Source organism: Heliconius melpomene, chromosome 7, assembly GCF_056956725.1.
Source record: "Heliconius melpomene rosina isolate 202511_hmr_F chromosome 7, ASM5695672v1, whole genome shotgun sequence".
Classification (NCBI taxonomy): domain Eukaryota; kingdom Metazoa; phylum Arthropoda; class Insecta; order Lepidoptera; family Nymphalidae; genus Heliconius; species Heliconius melpomene.
In genome coordinates this window covers 4,388,152-4,410,634 of record NC_140395.1, presented here as the reverse complement: position 1 = coordinate 4,410,634, position 22,483 = coordinate 4,388,152, and the positions used below count along the sequence as shown (strand labels likewise).

The window sequence follows — 22,483 nt, the reverse complement described above, 5'->3', positions numbered from 1 at the left end:
ACGCCTTTTTTAGAGCTCTTCATAACTCCTAATTTATTTTATATATATATGAAATTTAGTACAATTACCTATTACCTACAACCCTCTAACTCCGCTTTTCTCGACTTCACCGATAGAACTTCTGAACATGTCTACTCAGGCATCATACCTAATTCAAACACAAAATTTTGCGTGGTTAATTTTACGACCAAACAAGATCAACCTAATAGTATAAATCAAGTACAAACAGGAAGCTTGCAAATATAATAAATAAAAAAGTTTTCTTGATTTTGAATTAGGTACGTCCCGAGTTAACCCAGCAATTGGCATCCATAAGTCGTCTTTGTCGAGAACGACACATTATTCAATATTAAACTTGTTTCTCATTTCAATATCTGTTTTGGTAACTTCATATTATCTAAATTAGAATAAATAATTTACCGTTATATTACCCGGTTACGGGTTCGATTCACACTTGCGGAAATGAAATATTTACTATTTTAATTTCCTTATTCTCCTAACGAGGCCAAGCGTAGCGTTGAGCTCCGCCATTTAACACGCAATTCCTCTAGAATTCGGCGGAGAATGGGGAACAGGAGTGTTCTAATGGGAACGGAATGTCTTAACAATAAGGTCAACACTTTGTGCGGGATACAGCGTGAAGCAAAAAAATGTGTTTATTAGAAAACCATTTACAAAATTGTAATTTTAATATATTTACATATAAGTTTAAGTCCACAACAATAATGGTAAATACTCTTAAACTACGGTACCAAAAAATACAAAATAATTTCAAAAACAGGATAAGGCATAACGACATATTTACCTTCGCCTTTCCGGTGTTTAAAAACACTATCAATTGTAAACATCGAAACGTCAGTGTCAAAGTAACGCTGGTTCGAGGCACCCGCGTTTACTTTTAATATTCAAAAAAATGAAATTGCCGGTCCGCAAATGCTATCATGCGGCAAAAATAGCTTTCTTTCTAATATTTGTGGTGACTGTATTAAGTTTATTTGAGCATTGGCGTGGTGGTAGACGTTCTACGAGCGCTCAAAGTTTAGATCCTGAAGAGGAATATGAAAGGGAAATTTTAGAGGATGAAGCTCGAATAATTCCTGGTTTGGGGGAAGGTGGTGCTGCAGCTCATCTATTTGGTGAAGCAAAACGCTTGGGTGAAGAATCGGAAAAGAAACTCGCCATAAATGTGTACTTGAGTGACCGCATCGCGTATAATAGAACTTTAAAAGGTAACTAGGAATTAATTAAAGAACAGTTAGTTATACTGCCGGTCTACTTATTTAATGAGTTTTTTGTTTATTGCACGCTTATTGATAAACTTCATTAAGTGGTAATTAAAAATATTAATGAAATCTTTACTGCATTGCATATAGTTACAGAGATTATGCCTTTATAAAACACTAGCAGACTCAGGCGGCTTCGCCCTCTTCAATCATACGAATATTTATTAAATATATTTATGAAATTAGTTTCAGTTTAGAGGATGAATTATAATAAACCACGAAAAACATGTTCAATGGAATATTTTTAAGAATCAGAATTTCTAATTTTATAAAAATTTTCCATACAAACTTTCAATCTCTATTTCGACCCTTAAGGGTTAAAATTTTTTCATAATCACTTCTTAGTGGATGTCCAGATTACGAAAAAAAAAACATCTGTCCAAATTTCATGTTTCTATCATCAGCGGTTACTGGGCTGGGACTGGGCTTGCCTCAGTCAGTAAAATGTCCTTTTATATATATAGATTATATAAATTTCTCCATACACTAATATGTATTATAGAATTTATAAAATGTTTGTTGAATCAGGTAGACTTTTGGTTATCAAAAATTAACTCGTAGTGTAAGCAAAAACATAAAAAAACTAGTTATACTATTTTTATTAACATTTATTTCTTTACATAGAGTAACTTGCGATGCAGAACTGCCATCAGGCTCAATAAATTTTAATCTTATAAGGTAAAAATTAACTCATCTTTCTTTTTTTATACTGTAGATCACAGAAACCCAGCATGTCAAAGAGTAGTTTATGATGCAGAACTGCCGTCAGCCTCTGTAATTCTAATCTTTCACAATGAACCATACTCAGTTGTTGTGCGAACTATCTGGAGTGTCCTGAACAGTGCTCGAAGAGACCAGCCATGGTATAAGAAAGCTAATTTTGTTAATAGAGAAACAGGCAAAACTATGAGACTCGGTAAGTCAATAGAATCTCTTTTTTTGTTTAGAAATGTGTGTATCGCTTTTTTAACATTTTTGAGTTTTTGTAATATTTAAAGTGTTAGTTTCAGAAAAACACTTATTTCGAAAATATATAAAAAGATTAATTTTCAACACTAAATGTATTTCTTTAAGGTTACCGCGGCCAAGACCCAAACTCCCAGTTTGTATATCTGAAGGAAATAATTCTAGTGGATGATAATTCTACTCTACCAGAATTAAAAGAAAAACTAAGTCACTATATTCGTACTAGATTGCCACCAGATCTTATTAAAATATTGAGATTACCTGACCGGTGAGTAAATTAATTATATGATACTATTTATTGATGTTGTTGTGCCGCAGTTTGATAGTGTCTTATTGTATGCAAGACAGTTGTGGGCTTAACTTCCAATTGGAAAACAAACTAGTTTCGTTTCCACCCTCTGGTAATGCAAATGCAATGTTGGGGTCTACCTATTCAACACATAACATATCTCAAATTCGGCCAGTGAGTAGAGATTGCCTATTTTATATTAGTATTTCTATAGAATTTTTTTATGTTGTGGGATTTGCATTGAACCTGCATTTTTTCTTGTTACTTTGCATAATATACTCATAAATATGTAATGGAAATTTTATGTACATTTATTGAATTTTTGTCATCTCTAAGATTTTTAGGTTAATAACAACAGAAAGGCTTATCAAAAATCTGAAAAATATATTCTAGAGGCTTGAGTGTGTCTGTAAATGCTACAGTTGTGGGTTTAATTCTCACGAGAGTTAATTATTTAATATTTAAATTTTCTTGCTCTGGTACTACGACAAAGCGCAGTGTAGAGTTCTGCTACTCAACACGCAGTGTCTCGAAAATTCAGTGGTGCGTGGGGGATATCATCATCTGATACAGTGCGAAATTATAAAAAAAATATACAAACATCCTAGGATAGGCATAACCCAAGCTCGTCACGCTGGTAGTAAGTCAGCTATTGGTGACGTCATCATCTTCCTAGACTCCCACTGCGAAACAAACAGAGACTGGCTCAGACCTCTGTTACAGCATATAAAGGATAATAGAAAAGCAGTTTTAACACCCATTATTGATTTATTGCAACAAGACACTTTTGAATATCAAGCGGGAAATATAATGGAATTTGAGGTGATTTTTAATTTGGGGGGTTTTAGCAACTTTTATATGTAGATTTTATGTTTTAGTAGATATTTTGTATTAGACGTTCCTTCGTTGTATTCGTTTGTATTATTTTTATGTTATTTTGCCTTAAGTTTTATGTGTTTTAGTTTTCGTTAATCTAAATACTTAATTTCGTCTTAGTTGCCTATTTGTTTCTTTACTTTTATTTTTATATTCTTTGTGAATTATTTTTAGAAAGGTACTTGGCATGGCATAGCCATAATCATTGTTTCTATTATCTTACTTAACCAAACTTAATCTTCTAAAAACATGAAATAACATAAGATTGTATTAAAAACAGTGTAGGACTAACGCGAGCACGACTCGCCGGAGCGAGATACTCGACGGGTGACGTATTAGTCTTCCTAGATGCACATTGTGAAGCTCAACAAGACTGGTTAAGGCCACTTTTACAGCAAATAAAGGATGTTAACCATACAATCGTAGTCCCCATAATAGATGTCATCGAAGCTTCAAATTTCTACTACAGCGTCCAAGATCCGGTCACGTTTCAGGTGTAGATCGGCTGTGTGATATTTCGCGCTTATTTTCTTTTTAATGTTATTTTTTTCGATTGTAAATAATATGTATAGTTGTGAACCTAATACACAACCTTGAGGAACACCCTGTTGTATAAGTTAGTAAATACAAAATATTGTAATATTTATTTGAAGATTTTAATAATGCAACAATTGTAAATATTACTTTACAATCGATAAATCAACGTTTTTCAAGAATTTCGATGTATACACTAGATTTTTTCTATCAATTACATCTCCACATTGCAGTCACGTGTTGTCGCTTTGTTATTGGTTTTGCACTTTTTACTTTTTATTGCCCACGATTGTTTGTGGCAATTTTACTATTGTATTTTTTCTTTTTTAGGACGTGACTTGTCTTCCGTTTTTATTTGCACAAGTGGTTTTTCTTTATTTTTACACTGTATTATCACTATTAAGTATATGTGCTTTCAATATGAATATAAGTAACCTTTCGTTACACTGCACGTTGGAAATAATTATACTATAAAAAATATTTATACAGTTACGCATAGGGAGATAGCAATTTCTAAATTACTTAATTCAACCTTCTTAATTTAAACTTCAAATAAAAAAATAAGATATTCTAACATAATATACAATCTTCACAATAGGTTTATAGGCTATCCCCGGCCCAAGGGGTGGTTCAGGGGCTCTGAACCGTGTGCTCTTACGGTAAAGACTTAAGACGGAACTGATTGTAAGATAAGACAAATATACATACAGTACAGTAGACGAGTCGTGGCCGCCATAAAGATAGCTGCACAGATTTGATTTTAGGATTTTCTTTTTTTTATTATCTTCTTTCCGATTGAACAATGCCCAAAATTTTAGAAATACTAACTTCAAGGCGTCCACGAAACATCAACCGTACTGTACTTTATCGAAATTATCTTTTTAAAAGGCAAGGTTTAATGCGCGCACGTATAACCGGTGCTCGCGCAGCTCGCGGCGACGCGCTTATATTCCTCGACGCGCATTGCGAGACCGGCGATGATTGGTTGAGACCTCTACTTCAGAGGTTAAGACACAAAAGAGACTCAGTTCTAACGCCTTTGATAGACGTGGTCGATCAGACCACCTTCCAGCTGGACGCTGCCGAGCAATTTCAGGTTATTTGAGGATTTATGGGTCTTTTGGATCTGTTTAGGTTAGGTGAATGCTTTATTAATATTCTAATGTTGAAGGCTTTGGGTTAGTACTGGATAGGAGGAATATTTTTTTGTAAATGAAAGTATGGACAGAAATCAAATACGTTTATATATGTATTGTATTTATAGTGCATGATACTTTATCGTTACTGATTTTTGGTTGTAAATAAATAAAAAGATTTTTGCTTGAGCAATATAATTTATTATAATTATGGAAAATTAAATATAATTGCAGTTTCTCTAATCTCTCTAAAGTTTCAATTCCGTATCATCTATAATATTTAAATGGAGTTTGTTGTGCTCTAATATATTTTCAATAGCGCGTTATATTATTAAAATCTATTAGATGATGGGTCCATTACTTTAAATTAATATTGAGAAATGTGGCTACATTTCTCTCGAAAACAAAAAGGAAACAGAAAAATCACATTTCACCTTATCGCTTTGTTATAAAATTGTCGTTTAATTCTAAACCGCTCAGAAGTAACGATCGTGGGAAGGCTCTCAGGCGTGACAGTGTTGACACACATACATACATATAATACAAAAATATATAAACATTACTCATCTACCGTGAAATTATTGATATTTTACTTGTAATTGTCATTTATTTACTAAAGAAACGGCTTTTTTTATTTAATTTTTTTTTAGTTTAAAATAATAAGAATTTAGGAAAAAAGGGATTATCCAACTTTACGCGGTGATTGTAGGTTTCATTCGAGTGTTAATAGTTTAAGTAAAATTTTGTAAAATAAAATTATTACTATAGGAACAAAAAGCACGACTGCTTAAGTATAAACTGATGAAATAAACACGGAAAAACAATTATTCCAATATCTACGAGTATTACCTATATATAAAATTCTACTGTGCGTTTAATATTTTATCGATCATAGTTTTGCAATTGCTTTCGACTGTAAAATAACTACATTCACTTATGTATACAAATAAGCTGCACTAAATACTCGACTAAAATATTTTTTATAGATCTTTCCGTACCTGGTCAAAAACCATCCACCAGTTGGTGTTGTAGGTACACACCGAAGAAATAGACATACATACATACGCTCGAATAGCTTTACCTTCTTCGATAGTCGACACAGTCGAATATTAAAAGTAAAGTGGTACCTATATTTACTAAGAGACAAATTTTGCGTTATTATGTCTCAAATAACAATGTTACCATTATTATTTATATTGTACCTTATTTCAAAATTCTTTCCACTTTTCAAAGTTATGCAAGCACTCACATTTTCTCTATTCTCTACAACTTCTTTTTCTCTACGCTGTAAAAGTAACGTTTATTAACATGATATTTCTAACGCTTTGTAGTTCTTATTTCTAGTAATAATTTTTGTATTGATTGTAGTTAGAATTTTAGCATGCCTTAACATTTTTTGTATATATTAACAAATAATATGAAGTTTTCTTGATTATTCAAATTCAAGGCGGCATAATTACGGTGATGAAATTATTTTAATTTCCCCTCCCTTAGGTGGGCACAGAGTTCCGCCACTTACATTTTTTTGTCATTGGAGCTTGGGAATATCTTGACACTAGGTTCCCATTGCCTCACCAGCTATGCAGAGATGTGCGCACCTTATTTAATTGATCATAGCGCACATGTTTGAAAAAAAATGGATTTAAGTGAACATTTCATTTTTACATAGAAAGAATGTTAATATTAATAAACTTAAACTTAACTTAACTTACTTAAACTGAAACTTACAGGTAGGCGGTTTTACTTTCATGGGACACTTTACTTGGATAGATGTACCTGAAAGAGAGAAAAAGAGACGAGGATCTGATATATCACCAACTTGGTATGTTTCGTTACGTATACATTCTAGTACAAAATATGACTTTGACATCTAAACAGCTAAATATTGCCAGACAGACATCCTTACATTTTTTCACGGTTAAATTGAATATAAGAATTTAGTTTAAAAAGATCATATAATAATAAGCTTTCTATCTATACAATTAGTTTTCTTGCAATAAAATATATAACTTAAAAAAAAAACTACTATTCCAACCAAAAAAATAATACTCTTATATTCTCGTCCAAATGTCCGACAGGTCGCCCACAATGGCAGGTGGTCTGTTCGCCATCAGCCGCGCGTACTACTGGGAGCTGGGCGCTTACGACGAGCAGATGGCGGGCTGGGGGGGAGAGAACTTGGAAATGTCCTTCCGGATATGGCAGTGTGAGATTTTAAATTAATAAGGATTTTTAAAATAAACAAAAAGTCTTAATCTTTAAACATTCATTGTATATTAAACTATTCAGTGGTATTTTCTATGGTAATATTTTTGTAATAATTGAGGATTCTAATATTGCATCCCATATTTTTGGTAAAGGTGGAGGCACATTAGAGACGATCCCGTGCTCCCGCGTGGGTCACGTGTTCCGCAGCTTCCATCCTTACGGATTACCAGCTCATACTGACACTCATGGTAAGTTTATGGATATAGAATTGATTGCGGTTCAAGATAAACTGGGTATAAATATATTCGGTGTTATATTAAAATCAGTGACAAATGCAATGGGAACGAGAATCAGAAACAAACTTGTAGTCTTGCAGCGAGCCTGGTTATCGCATTCAAAAAGTAATTAAAACTTTTATGATTTTGCTTATATTTATTAGATTCTGCTATATGTTTCAAATTTAAAGGCTTAATTTGAGATGTCGTTTTGATTGTGATGGTAGTGGATACTACCTATAATATGATATGCCTTAGTTTCTATGGTTTTACGCAATTAGCGTAAATAGTGAGTGAATAAAAAATTCTCATTGTCTCTGCATTCTCTGTCAAATGTGGAGATTGAAATATACATCATTCATTCTTGTATTATAAAAAAACGGCTTTCGTAAAATAAAAAAAAACATTATTTAAATAAATAAATTGTACATACATTTTAATTTAATTAATTGTATATTTCAGGTATTAACACAGCCCGTATGGCAGAGGTTTGGATGGATGACTATGCGGAGTTGTTCTACCTACATCGACCAGACCTTAGGGTTAGAAATATATTATTTTAAATATATATTTGTCTTCTTTTCTCATAATGCCTCTCTAATTTGTGAAGGTTGGTAGTAAAGTTTGTATATTTTGTCTCATCGTTGGCTAGGTGAAGTACAATTCAGGTTCTTTTGTTGACATTTCTCAGTAATGAATTTTCTACCGCCGTTTTGCTTCATTTCATCAACTTTTTCTCTCTTTTTCATTGTATTTAGCTTGTCTAAACACATGTCCCAAATAAGTAACTTTTCGCGGCTGTTTAAGAAAAATTGACTTTTTATCAATCTGGCGTAGTACTGAACTTCGTCGTTCGAAATCTTAATAATATTTTGGAACTTTTAGTACATATAAATAAACTTTCTCGGTTGAAGCTTATTACGACTTGTTTTCTTAAAGAGTCGAGACATTGTATTACATTGAGAAAGCGCAATTTTTTTTTTCAGAAAAATCCAAAAATCGGTGACGTGACACATAGAAAGATACTAAGAGAAAAGCTAAAATGCAAAAGTTTTCAATGGTACCTCGATAATATATATAAAGAAAAATTCGTGCCCGTCAGAGATGTTTACGGATTTGGCAGGTTAGTCAAGATTTTTTTACAATTAACAATAAAATTTACATATACTATTATTAATTTTAAGTTTTAAAATTAAGTGATTTTAACTTTACTATTTCACACTTTTTGAATGTTTGTTGTCCTCGTCGTGTGCAGGTTCTCCAACCCGGCGACCGGCCTCTGCCTGGACACGCTGCAGCGCGAGGGTGAGGCGGCGCCGCTAGGCGCGTACCCGTGCCACGCCCGCCTCGAGCCCACGCAGCACCTCGCACTCTCCCTGCGTGGCGAACTGCGCGACGAGGAGCGCTGCGCCACCGTGCAGTACGCCAGGTGAGTGAGGGACACAGAAGGAAGATATATGTAAATTTTATACTTTTCAATTATAAAGCGAAATATAGTCCCAACTTTCAGTATATTACTTGTGTCACATAAACAAATCCATTTTTATACTAACAAAACATAATAAACTTAGAATAGTCAATAGAGGTGTCACATAAGTATTTTAACCATGAAATGACATGATCAATTTGTTTCCAGAAACGCAGGAGAAGTGGGAGACGATGAGAATAGAAGAGTCCTCATGGTGACATGTCACGGAAAACAACGAGGACAGGTGAACTTTAAAACATTTATGAATAAATTTGTTTGAGTGTTTATTTTAATAAATAACCTTAGCACACTTTTAAGAATGTGAATCTAATGTTTATAGGTTTTTTCCAGAAGTGTAAAATTTTATAAATCATATTTAAGTATGGCCAAAAAAATTGTAAACAAAGTAAAATATAATATGGTTCTTATCATTTTTTGACAGTTTCTCACTTTTTATCACATAGCAGAGTAGTCATAGAGAAGGTAATGTTAAAACACTTAGTTCTTCACTTTTTATCTGAATTCAGTGTTGGGTACTGGAACTCAACGTGCTTTGTTTTACCTAAGAAAATAAAAACAATAAATTTAGGCAAGCGGGGATGGAATCCACAACTGTCGCATTTACAGTTACAAACTGTCCCATTCCGCCGTCGTGCGATAATAATAATCAAATATCCTAATACCCAAATAGGACCGGAGTATTCTATGTCATCATTTAATTATTGTAGTGCATTAATAAAGTTCTATGTCCTATATAGAAATGGCGCTACCTTCCCACTCAACACCTACAGCACGTAGAGTCCCACCTCTGCCTAGTGACCGCGCTCGTCGCGGGCGAAGACGTAACCATGGCCGAGTGTCGGAACACTCCGCGGCAAGTGTGGCTCATTGATTATAGCGAGAGGAACGGGTTTAGACTTACTGGTAAGTTTTTTTGCTGATATTATTACCGTTATTACTGTTTTTACCATTAGCCAATAGAAGCTTTGTGTTCATTCGACTATGAAAAAGTTCATGCAAATGTCTATTTGCATTTGAATTACATTGATTAATATTATGCCCTTATTTCCGTGATTACCATAATTAATAATTAACTAATATTAATGATTGTATTTTCCAGATGATGCAGAACCGAGCGAGCAAGAATTAAAACTACGAAAATTAAGAGGACAACGGTGAGACATTTATTAATTTTATTAGTTACTTTAGGGAATATCTAAATTTTAAATAAATGTAACTACTAGAACTAGTAGTACCTGCGGTTTCGCTCGTGTGATGATCCTAGAAAATAATCATTTTTTAATATTATTTTTACGCATAACAGAGTAGGCAGAGGGAACCTAGTGTAAAATACTTCGTTTCCCACACACTGTCGAACTAAGCTGAGAGGCGAACTTTAATCTTTAATCTCTTCCTATCTCTTTCCAGTCGTATATCCCGCTCACTCCTCTCATACAACGAACTTAACGACACTCGTCGACATTCATCAAAACACAAACACAAGAGAAGCAAAAAACATAAAAAGATTAAAAAAAACAAATTCGTGTTAAAACTGTTAAGAAACATCACAAAAAGCGAGGAACATTTAGAAATGGATGTTTATTGTAAACATAAAAAGTTGTATCCTAATAACACATTTGTAAGAGATCTGGTCACTATTCTCAATGAGAAGAATATTAAGGTAATTGTTTTTATTTTTTTTATATATATTTTTAAAAAACTATATAAAAACTCAAACAATTCTTAAAGTTCCTGAGATTAGAGTGTTCAACCAAACAAACTCTTCAGCCGCATTTTTCACAAAAATCACAAAAAAATATATTGGAACTAATAATAATTTCAAATATTTATTGACTATATCTGAATTACAGGTAATAAACAACGGTAGAGTGTTTGAACATAATAAAGTGGTAGATTTGATCAAACGCGAACACCCATCCACCGTGACGCCCGCCGCCAGCACTGCTGAGCCTGATATTGAGGTAATTTTGAAAATTTTTAATTAATTTGTTAATTTTTTACTCGGTTCTACTGTACTGGTATATATATATATTTTAAAGAATACTTATAATATTTTAATTGTTTTTTTCTAGGTATTTAATATTTTTTATATATTATTATACTTTTAATTATCTTAACTTGGTTAAAGAATATAGAGTCGTAGCGAAAGCTATTGATTTTTTAAATTTAATAGACTCAAACAATTGAATAGAATAAAATATTATTTTTCCCAAAGTAAAAGTCCGAATAAAAATAATACACATACATATTAATTATATAAAAGTTTTAATTAAGACCAAATTTAACATCTATAATTATGTAATTATATTTTTTTTACTTTGATAATTGACGTTTAATATTTTTTTCTACCAAGCCAAAATCACCCAAGAAACACAAACACAAGAAACACAAAACACAACCAATAAATATTGTCAACGAGGTCGAAGACACCAATCTGGCTGACAACGAGGCCGACGTTGATGACAATAACAAAATGGCCGACAAAATTACCGAAGATGACAACATGGCCGACATTGACAAAATGGCCGACCCAACCACATTGATTGACACGCAAAATGTGGTCGAACCTAAGAAGATTATTATTGAAGATTTTGTGGAAATTACTACTAAAGCGTCGAAAGAGGTATGACAAAATTATTTTTGCATAAAATCGCTCTGGTGTCGTAGCAAAGAGCGGCGTCGAGTTCCGCCACTCAACACGCAATGCTTTCAGAAATCGGCGGAAGTGGGGAACGAAGTGTAAGACACACAAGGTTCTCTCTGCCTACACTGCTCTGTGCAGGATACAGCGTGAAGCTGAAAAAAAATAAGTTAGGGAGTTAAATAAAGTTAAAGTTAAATCTACACTTTTTAGCAATAGTATTAATTATACATGTAGATATGTAGTCAATTGGATACTATGTTTAATATATTGGAGGAAATATATAAATAGTAAGTAGTCATGTAATAGACCACAGGTTCAATTCCCGCTATATTAAAGTTTTTTGTATTATAATTTTAACACTATTTTTAATGATATTTTCAGCGTCTATTAAAGAAGAAACGTAAACGTGTCCGCGACCGTCATCGCGTACATACACCAGCTACTACTACTACTACAATGTAAGACAAGTAACTTTGTATATTTATATTAAGTTTTACGCCGTATCCTGCATATAGCAAGGTAGGCAGGAGGGCAGGGGGAATCTGGGAAACTAATATTAAAACACTCCGTTCTTCACGCACTGGCAATTGTAGTGTTGAAAAAAAATCTTGTACAAGCGAAAAAATGTAATAATTTTAATTATTGCAACTAGGTTCTAATTGGAAAAATCTTTTATATTGTCCATTTGTCGAGGAAGGCTATCGTTCACATTTTATGCTACCATTCCATTTAACCAAACAGAGGAAGCCAAAGGCAGAGCTAGTGATTTTTAATAATAATATATATTTTAATTTTTTTCAGTCAAGACACTCAATATATTGATAATTCAATAGAAGAATCGCCAATGTTAGCGAGCGCGGAGAAAAAAGAAAGCGGAGAAACATGGCCTACGGGTAAGTTACTTGTTATACAGTAGAAAACCGATTAGCCGAATTTATAATAAATAAATAAATAGTTGGTAATAAGCATTTGAATTGAGGATATCCCGATATTAGATTGTATGAAGAATAGAGTTTTGTGTGCAACAAAAAAAAACTGAATTTATACATTTATTAAGAAATGGTGTAAATATTTTTTTAAACCAATACTACAACGTACGACGTTGAGTTATGTTCTAATATACGCGCAATATCTAGTATAGTGTCTGAAAGCGGAAAGCGGAGTGTTTTATCACAAGATTGTCTTTGTGAACCCTGGTTTTTTTATGGGAGACAGCATAAAGCTGCTTTTTGACTAATTTGTAATATTTTATATTTAAAAAAAACCGCTGTATGTTGGCATTTGACAAGCTTGCAATGGTTTCGATCCCCATGGGGAATTATCAAGTGCACATCAAGTGCAATGCGCGAGGCGTAATCTGAGCCTTGCATTTGTGTGAGTCATTACCAAAAGTAGAGCCAGAAAAAAAACTTTAAAAATGAACTATATTTTTGGTTATATTTTTCCAATAAAATATTATCCTCTACATGAGTGGTTTGTTTTGTTTTATTCCATTATTGTTCCGTCATATATAACATCAAGAAAACGTGGTAACTAATATTTTTCTTTCACTTTTAATAAATCAAACACCAGAATAAAATAATCTAATGTGAAAATTATTAAAACTTTAGAGTTGCTTTTTTTTGAGTGTACACTCACGTATGTGCAAAACTCATCTTACGTCTCGCAGACGGGATACCTATATACTAGTGTACTGTGTTATTTATTTATTTATTTCTACTATATGTAACTAATTTTTTTTTATTTCATAGTGAGTTCTCTCTCTCGTCGCAACAATTCGGTGAAACAGCGTCATCACAACACTATAGATACTTCCGAAGAGGTCGGTTATTCGTACTTTTAAATATTTTTTTCTATTATTGTATTATAAATATGTCGCGGTGGATCCCCAGGCGAAAGAATAAATTATTTTTGTTACACTGGTCTAGAATACTTTGTGACATCGAGTATTGAATTCAGATAAAAATTGAAGAACAGAATGTTTTGACACTAGAACAAAAGGTCAATTTGACAAATTATCAATTTGATTTTTTTGCATATTATGTTAATTTCCTTAATGTTTATTTATTACAATTCAAATTTGTTTTGTTTTAGCTTCATCCTGTATCCTGCAACGATATACATAATAAATTGCTAATTAATTTATACATAAATAATGTCGGTTTTCCTTTTTCCAGGTAAACGATGCAACATCTAAGCCCCCGGTTAAAGTGGTGATGAGGAGTAACTTGACCTTTAATTTTGGTGATGATTTCTTTAAATTGAAGAAAACGGCCAGTGATGTTGCGTAAGTTCATATTAATATATTATTTTATGTCCGAAGAAGCATTTTTTAATGCATTTTTAGTAACTGAGTTGGAATGCTCGTAGTCAAATACATTTTTCGCCACTAATACAGCTAATGTCACCACTCGGCCAAAATGTAACAATGATGTTTTATGAATTTTTAGTAACTGAGGTGAATTGTTCTTAGTATCTTATAAAATGTAAAGAAATTATATTTTTAAATAAACATATATGAAATTTCTTTTTTTAGAAAACGTATAAAAATTAAACTTAGCGGGATTTGAACTTGCGTCTCTTGGAAACCGTTCACTCCGACCCCGAGCCATAAGACATATTAACAACTATAGTTCTTGAGCCGGTTTCCAAGAGGCGCGGGTTTAAATTCCGCAGCATTAAAATTCTTCTACGTTTTCCTAAAAAGAAAAGCTTTTTAGAAAAGATATAAAAAAAACTTTCCCAAGTGTGGAGTTGACACTTTGTAAATGTTAAAAATAAAATAATATTGTTGTTTCAGTAATCTAATAGAACTAATAATACCAGCTAACATATCACACACAATAACTAACGCGCACACCGACGACACCGACAGACACGCGCACACATACACACAGCGGGAAAGAGACAAGAAAGAGAGAAAGAGACAGAAGACAAACAAAAGTTATTCCATAAATCACAGTAACTTACTGAGTGAGAGCGAGACGCAGGATGTGAAACACGTGAAGGTGGAGAGAGACAGCAACAGTGGTAGTGTGACAGAGCGGGACGATAATGACGACTCGTCGGGGACGTCGGAGATTGACGAAAGCGAATAGAAATATAATAGAATTGTCATATTTTAATTAAGAAAATTGTGCTTAATGTTAAATTGTATATTGTAATGTATATTTTTTATAATATTGAAAGAATTAAATTGTTATTATGTTTTATACTTTATTAACTTGAAATCGAACGTAACAATATTTTTGTGACAAGGAAAAATTTTATATTTTTGTAATGGCAATTTAAATAAAGTGTTTTAAAAATTACAATATAATTAATATAATTAACACCTGTACAGAATAAATAAAATTCTGTGTGTACAGAATAGAAAAAAATCATCAAAGTAAAATGTTGGTGTAGTGATATTTTATGTTATTTTTTTATTGTAATGTAAGGAAATAGAATGAAATAGAATATTTTGTAATGTTTACGTAATATTGAAAAAAAAAGAATTACGAAGAATCTCATCATGGAAACTTCGTGGATTCAAATCTCATAAAGCATAATGCCTGTATATATAAATACAAAAAGTACATAATTCACAATATTAGAATAAAAGTGACATACTTTACTGAAAAATCTGCAAATTGTTGATTATATAAAATAAAATATTATAAAATAATTTCTTTAATAAATATTATGTTTAGCCATTGTTTTTCTTGCGAGTGCAGAGTATTTTTACATTATCTGAAAGGAGTAAAGAAATCAACTAATTGTAATTTATTTTTTTATATATTAAATATAGTTTTTAGGGTATAATAATAATAATAGTTACTAATTTTAAGTTATATTGAAATAATGCCGTCCTTTTCTCTTTGCATTTAGTATCAATATTATTATTAATTTACTTTGTTTAAGTAGTTACATAAGAAGTCGTCGTGGCTTAATGGCACAGCGTGTGACTGTAACCGCGACGTTTATGGATTCGATTCTCACTTAAATGTTATTTCCTCGCTCTGGTAACTAAACAAGGGCAGAATTAAGTTCTACCACTCAACACGCAATGTCCCAGAATCATCCAGAATTAGGTGAAAAATTAGGAGCGAAAGTGTCTTAATGGGAAAAGAGTGCACTAACACTAGATTCCCAGGTTTCTGCCTACCCTGTGTTTAATATGTATATAAATAAAGAAACACTCTTTCAAACATATCATACTTATTTGTAAATTGTTAAAATATGTAATTTATCATTTAAGATTCTATTTTTGTACCACTAATGTTTTTAAAACGCCCCTTAGAGACGATAATTACATTTTAATTGGCATTAAATGAATATAAATGTGTGTTCTTTCGACATGTATATGGTTTTAATGCTAATTAATTATAATTTGTCTGCGGAGTAGTTTTTATATTATTGCTAAGATAAAACTGGGTACTGGGTACTGGTACAGTAAACATAATTATTAAATTAAATGGGACCCGACTGTTGTGGGTACATATTCTAGATATTATAATTTGTTAATAAAAGACTTGGCACCTTCTGCCTTTGTACTAATTTTATATAATAGGTATAGTTTAACATTTCAGTTGCAATAAAATATCTGAGACTGATTGGTTTTCTTTTATTTATTGCTTTCTTTTGTTGGAAAACCTAGCACAGATTATATCTTTTATACAATGAGAGTTTATTATTTTTATTTTTAAGTAACTTGAAAAAATTAACTGGAAGTAACAATATCTTGAGAATTGAATAGATTTCTATAATTTATAAAAATTCTAGGCATTTAAATAATAAAAAAAAGAATATTAAAATCATTAGGAGTTTTGGGTCATTGTCAAAATTAAGTTTTTTTTTTTAAATAATTAAAATAATATTAATTATATATATATAACCAGGCAAAACGCGAGAACAAGAATGCTACGAGCCTTTACGAGTTCCGCCATTCTCTCAGATTAAGACAGAAAGAAGACATTCTCCAGGTTAATACAAAATAAAACTAACAAGTGAGGAATAAAACAACAATTTCAATTTCATATTTTATAACAACATATAAAAAGTTTTAAATCCATATCCACCACCACTTTTAAATATATTATATATTTTTATTTACGTACTAGACATGAAAAATATTTATTTTTTAGCAAAAATAAATCACTTCAATCAGTCTTGACATTCTTTGGATTTATTAACCTTGGTTTTTAGTTAAATAAGAAAACGTGGTTAACAATGACTACTGAACGATTCGTGGGTACAATTCTTTACATCAGTAGTTGTAGCACATTTATCAGTCTAAATATAAATATTATAGAAACAAAAATTTTTCCTTCACAAGAAATTATATAATATATAAATTTTATATAAAAAATAAGTAACAGTTATGCTAAATATCATTTAATACAAAGCTGTTAAACTTCTCTTCGTTAATTTCTTAGACACTCTTTTGAAGTTCATACAAAAAACAAACAATCAAATCCTGTGCATTTTCAGTATTTGAATTTATTAATTATGTAAGTAAGAGAAGTATCTCTCTTACTTACATAATTAATAAATTCAAATACTGAAAATTGGATGAGTATACGTAATATAATACTAAATTTATCACAACAAATTGAAAAAAAAAACGAATAACCATTAATCGTTAAATGTAATATCCTCTTTTATAGCTCTTTTTTTTAATATTATAATCTAAAAAAAGAGCAACCTCTGGTTTTGCTATTTCCTACTGCTTCTGCATCTCTTCTTATGTATGAAAACCAGCTATTATTTTATCAACCTTTTAATTTACCTCCAATTTAAACAATAATAGCAAATTCAAATACGTATTCAATATAAACTGTGACATATATGTATAAGTACAGTTATTTCTTTCTTGTTAATGACAATTTTGGAACAAAAAATTAAATCAATTGAGAAAACATAGTTTAGTAACATTAAATTTTTAATCGAAGAGACAAACAAAATCAAAACTACCTAAAAAATAAAAAAGAACAAGCTTTGTAAACATTATTTAACTATTTATGGTAAAATTGACTTCTATCTTTCTCTAACAGCCTACCTCTGCCCCTTCCTATCTCCCTGTGCCTCTGCATCTCCCCTTGGCTATGAGAGCCAGCTATTATTCTATCTACAAATACATAATTTTGTAAGTTATCCACATCTCTTGTGGGCAGATCTTCACAACTCAGGTGAGAGTAGGAGAGTGAGTTTTTGAGTTTCTGTTTGAAAAAAGAGCAATTAAATTAAAATATAAATTAGATATGAATATATTCAAAATAGATATACTTTTAATAAGCCTATGGCAATTATATATCAGAAATAGAAACACATAACATTTTCAATATAATAATTATAAACGTATTTAGTTCGAATAGACAAAAAAATGTATTGTCTTTTGTTAGGGAAATATCTTACTGCTGCGCCACATGCTAATCTACATATATTCCACTACACTGCTCTACACTATTCTACACTACTCTCACCTCTCTCTCGGCGCTCTCTCTGCGCAACCTCCACAACACGCGCTCGTGTAGTGTCGCGGCACTCGCTAGTTGCTGTGACGAGAGACGTGAGAGACACGTGAATGTCACATCTGATGTTGATACACCTGGTGTAAGTGTCACTTTGTCCGTTAGATGTCAGTATACTATAACAGTATAGTACGGTGGCCCAGTCATGGCCGCCCCAAAATTATGTTTTGTGAATTATTGTAAAAGTAAGAAATTTGCGCAGCCACGAGTCAACGACCGTACTGTAACTGATGATTAAAAGTTAAGTTAGGATTAATGCTCGGAGATTTTCAGTGGTTTAGCAGATATTTACCCTCCACTCCATACTTTCCGCTTAATTCTGGGGGTATTGCGCGTTTCTCAACGCCGGAACACTCAGGCGGAACTCAACGCCGCGCTTTTACCCCGATAGCAGAGTGAAGAAATTAAAATATGAAATATTTCAATTCCTCGAGTTGGAATCGATCACACATCCCGTCGCGTTTACGGACACGCGCCTGGTCTCGGCTTTCGTCGTCTGGAATATAATGTTAGTAGTGTCCAGTGCACATATAATTTAACAATTTATAACAATTTTCTCCAATAATCTTGTTTTTTTCAAAAAAGAACACAAATTATAAAATATCTGCTGAAGCATTGAAAACAATCAATGGGTCAATTGAATTACAACCTGTATATGTACACTGTACATGTATGTTTACACACAAATTCACACATCACAGACACACATCTAAAATACACTTTATAAACTTTATATAAGAAATACTGCTGTAGCAAAGTTGTAAATGCGGTGCTATAAAATCTACAATATACATTTAATATTTATACAATATGTAAGCATAAACAACTCACACGGTGGTAAACTCAGCTCAAACTCAGAGGAGTGCGGCGCGGCGTCGGCCCCTCTAAAGAACTCGCCTATACTGTCCACTGAACAGTCACACCACTCATCGTCCTACATTTATTATTTTAATAAAAATAATTTAATGAAAGAAATATAAATGAAAAAATAAAAAAAAATTAAATAAGCTTTACGCTGTATCCCGCACGCAGCCAGTAAGGCAGAGGGAACCTAGTGTTACACTCCGTTCCCCACTTTTCGCCGAATTCCGGAGGCATTGCATTTTGAGTGGCGGAACTCAACGACCCCGTTGCCTCTGGTGTCGAGCGAAGACATGGAAATATACATTTAAATAAACATTTCATTTCCTCAAGTGGGGATTGAACGCACAACCAGCATGATTTTGTAGTACAATTTGTGCCCCCGCGCCACAACTGGCCTCAAAATAAATATATAGAAAAAATTTCTAACTAATATTTTTGAGGGGAACGGAACGTAACACTAGGTTCCCTCTGTCTACCCAGCTGCGTGCGGGATACAGTGTGAAGCTAAAAAACTAAATCTAATACAAGTTTATTACTAATTCTCACAAAACATAATATTAACAATATAGTTCCAACTTACCATAGACATAGTCCAGGGAGCGTTATCTAATAGCCCAGGGAGAAAGTTGTTGAAGCTGGGCTGGCTATTCACAATGTCTGTATCTTATCAAAAAGGCCCGTTATTTGTTATAATAAATGATATTACCAAATACGTGTGTAAATACTTTGCTTTGCATAACAGCTAGCTATTATCTTGAAGTTTAGAAGAGCCGGAGTAAACAATTTTTATTTTTTGCAAACCACTTATTAAAAGATTTCTTTCCCCATACATAGCAGTATAGGCAGAGGGAACTTAGGAAACTTGTGACATGACACTCCATTCCGATTAAAACACTTTGGTTCTTCAATTTCCGCCGAATTCTGAAGGCATTGGCGTGAGCCGAAATTTTACGTCGAGCTTTGTCTCGTTATTAGAGCGAGGAAATAAAAATATTAAATATTTTATTTCCTCGAGTGGGAATCGAACCAAAAACCTTTGAGTCGCACACTTGTGCCCTGGACCTACGAATGGCCTCTTTGAAACAAATTGAGGATTGTCTTAAATATATGTACCTGTATGTGTGTATTTGTACCTAAATGTTATCTATTAACGTGTTTTTTTTATAAGTGCCTTTAAAATTATATTTTTGGCGTCGCTTATAAATTTTAAAGATATATCGATATGATATATATGTCAGTTACCGATAACATTATTTTCATTAAATATTCTACAATAAAATAGTCATTATTACCTTGATTCCAGTCATTGTTAGCAACACAATCACCTCTCATTAGACCGTCATAGTTCCGCCATTCCACAGCTTGTTCCGACAAGGATTTGAAGTCTGTACTTTCATCGTTATTTTCTTCACTCTCCCTTATACTGGCCGCCATTTGCAATCGCAATAATCTATGTTGTGTCCAATTTTCTTTTGGTTTTTCTATAGAGTCTACGCTTTTTTCATATTTCTGATCAATTTTTTCATATTTTTGGTTTTTCTCTGATTCCGGCCATATGTTAACTGGTTCTAAATTTTGAAGTGATAGTTTTTTTTGATTTGTTGATTGGTTTATAAGTTGTTTATTTCTAATCTTGTCTGAAAACATTATAATTACTATAATTATTTTAATTTCAAACTTTGACCTACATACAGCATGGTAAGCAAAGAGTATGTAGTATCAAGGCATAGTATATTCTGATCCTATATTTGGTTACCTCAAAATTTATGAGACAATCAAGAAATGTTACCTGCGCTAAAACTAAGGTTGTGGGTTTGATACCCACTCAATGGGCAAATGAAAATAAGTAAATCTTATTTAAGACTCATAAATTATTTTAATATATCCAGTAACACATATGCCGTCAACACAAATTCAATGTTGTATAATTAATCAAATCAGTTTACTGTTTTAAGTTACAAGAGAACAAAAATTCAAAGTCAAGTCAGGTAACAAATAATTGATTTATTATTACAAAATAAATATTTAAAAAAATGTACACAAAGAAAACATTTTTTAACATATAATAACTTGTCTTTAATTAATATTAGTACATAAATTATATACCTTATTATATATATCTTAAGGCCACTATGGAATGGACTTTAAATGCCACAGTTGCAGATATGATTATGACTAGGGATAATTAATTATATACTATTAAGTTCCCTCTGCTTCCCCTGATAATTCAGGATATAATGTGCAGTAATATATATAATATATTTCTTACCTTCATTGTCTATAAAAGCAATATTGAGAGGGTTCGACTGTTCTTTATCTTGTTTGTCAATATCATAGGTAATGTTAAGAGTTGATCTAAACATCAATGTGTAAAAGAATTAGAAAATATTATTTATAATATTTTTAGTATAAATCTGGTGATATAACTGTTATGAAGGCATAAAAAAAGTAAAAAAAATATCATAAATTAGATTCAGAATGTGATTATGTTAAAATATATATTTATTAATAGGAGCTTAAATGAATTTGAGATAAAATAAGTATGTATTTGTAATGTTTTCATTCATTATATTAAAATATGTAATACCTTAAGATAATGTACAAATATTCAAATTATAGTTATCTTACACTAGTAACATAAATAAATTAAATCAGCTTCACGCTGTATCCCCACAAACCAGGATAGACAGAGGGAACCTAGTGTTAAGACACTTCATTTCCCACTTTCCGCCGAATTCTGGAGGCATTGCGTCTTGAGTGAATTCAACGCCGCGCTTTGCTACGACACCAGAGCGAAGAAATCGAAATATAAATTTAAATAAATATTTCATCTCCTCTCGTAGGAATCGAACCCACAACCAGTCGCATTTACAGTCACACTTTGTGCCATGATATGTATTATAGCATACTAATATTATAACACAAATATAACCATTTAAATAAATATACTTAGAATACTGTTTAAATAAATAAGAGATGCATATGCAAAAAACCAAACTTACTCTTCAACTTCTTTTTTTTCAATAGAACACTTCTGAGATTTTTTCTTTTCTTTTCGAGATGTAGTTAGTATCCAATTTTTTTGTTTTTTATAAAATTCAAGACGATATATTGCTACTAATTCTGGTTTTAAAGCCATTTTTGCTATGCAAGGAATATTAAACAGTGTTTTTATGTATCATTGCAGAATTCAATCTCAAACGAAAATTTATTTTTGCCGGCATACGCAAATTTTTTATTTTGACATTTTAAAATGTTTTAAAGCAATTTTAAAATTTGAAGGTAGGGACTTGAAAAACCTTAATTTATTTATATATATATTCTTAATAAATTATAATTTACATGTATTTGTATTTATTATTACCATTATTAAAAATATTTTTTTATTAACAGAGATAAATAAAGAT

At 31.9% G+C, this 22,483-nt stretch overlaps 2 protein-coding genes across 5 annotated transcripts; one reads left to right on the top strand and one right to left on the bottom strand.

The window, feature by feature from the left end:
- Positions 1–850: 850 nt before the first annotated feature.
- LOC146537417 (uncharacterized) lies at positions 851–16,295 on the top strand. 3 transcript variants are annotated; one of them, XM_085187869.1, is made up of 21 exons: positions 851–1,229; positions 1,999–2,199; positions 2,358–2,517; positions 4,837–5,044; positions 6,815–6,906; positions 7,163–7,290; positions 7,445–7,540; positions 8,030–8,109; positions 8,554–8,690; positions 8,823–8,996; positions 9,204–9,279; positions 9,794–9,959; positions 10,156–10,210; positions 10,464–10,716; positions 10,907–11,017; positions 11,410–11,679; positions 12,082–12,158; positions 12,502–12,593; positions 13,452–13,522; positions 13,878–13,987; positions 14,501–16,295. In XM_085187869.1, the coding sequence occupies exons 1-21, from the start codon at positions 914–916 to the stop codon at positions 14,796–14,798; spliced, it is 3,171 nt and encodes a 1,056-aa protein (XP_085043995.1). In that variant the 5' UTR covers positions 851–913; the 3' UTR covers positions 14,799–16,295. The 3 variants fall into 3 exon arrangements, with proteins under 3 accessions (XP_085043995.1, XP_085043993.1, XP_085043994.1); XM_085187867.1 differs by lacking the exon at positions 4,837–5,044 and adding an exon at positions 3,695–3,908; XM_085187868.1 differs by lacking the exon at positions 4,837–5,044 and adding an exon at positions 3,147–3,360.
- A 412-nt stretch (positions 16,296–16,707) lies between these two features.
- LOC146537416 (uncharacterized) lies at positions 16,708–22,318 on the bottom strand. Of its 2 annotated transcripts, none has more exons than XM_085188219.1 (7): positions 22,079–22,318; positions 21,346–21,431; positions 20,369–20,713; positions 19,657–19,739; positions 19,044–19,146; positions 18,165–18,289; positions 16,708–17,900 (listed from the first exon to the last, which is right to left on the bottom strand). In XM_085188219.1, the coding sequence occupies exons 1-7, from the start codon at positions 22,213–22,215 to the stop codon at positions 17,697–17,699; spliced, it is 1,083 nt and encodes a 360-aa protein (XP_085044345.1). In that variant the 5' UTR covers positions 22,216–22,318; the 3' UTR covers positions 16,708–17,696. The 2 variants fall into 2 exon arrangements, with proteins under 2 accessions (XP_085044345.1, XP_085044346.1); XM_085188220.1 differs by having other exon boundaries at positions 19,657–19,733.
- Positions 22,319–22,483: the final 165 nt, after the last annotated feature.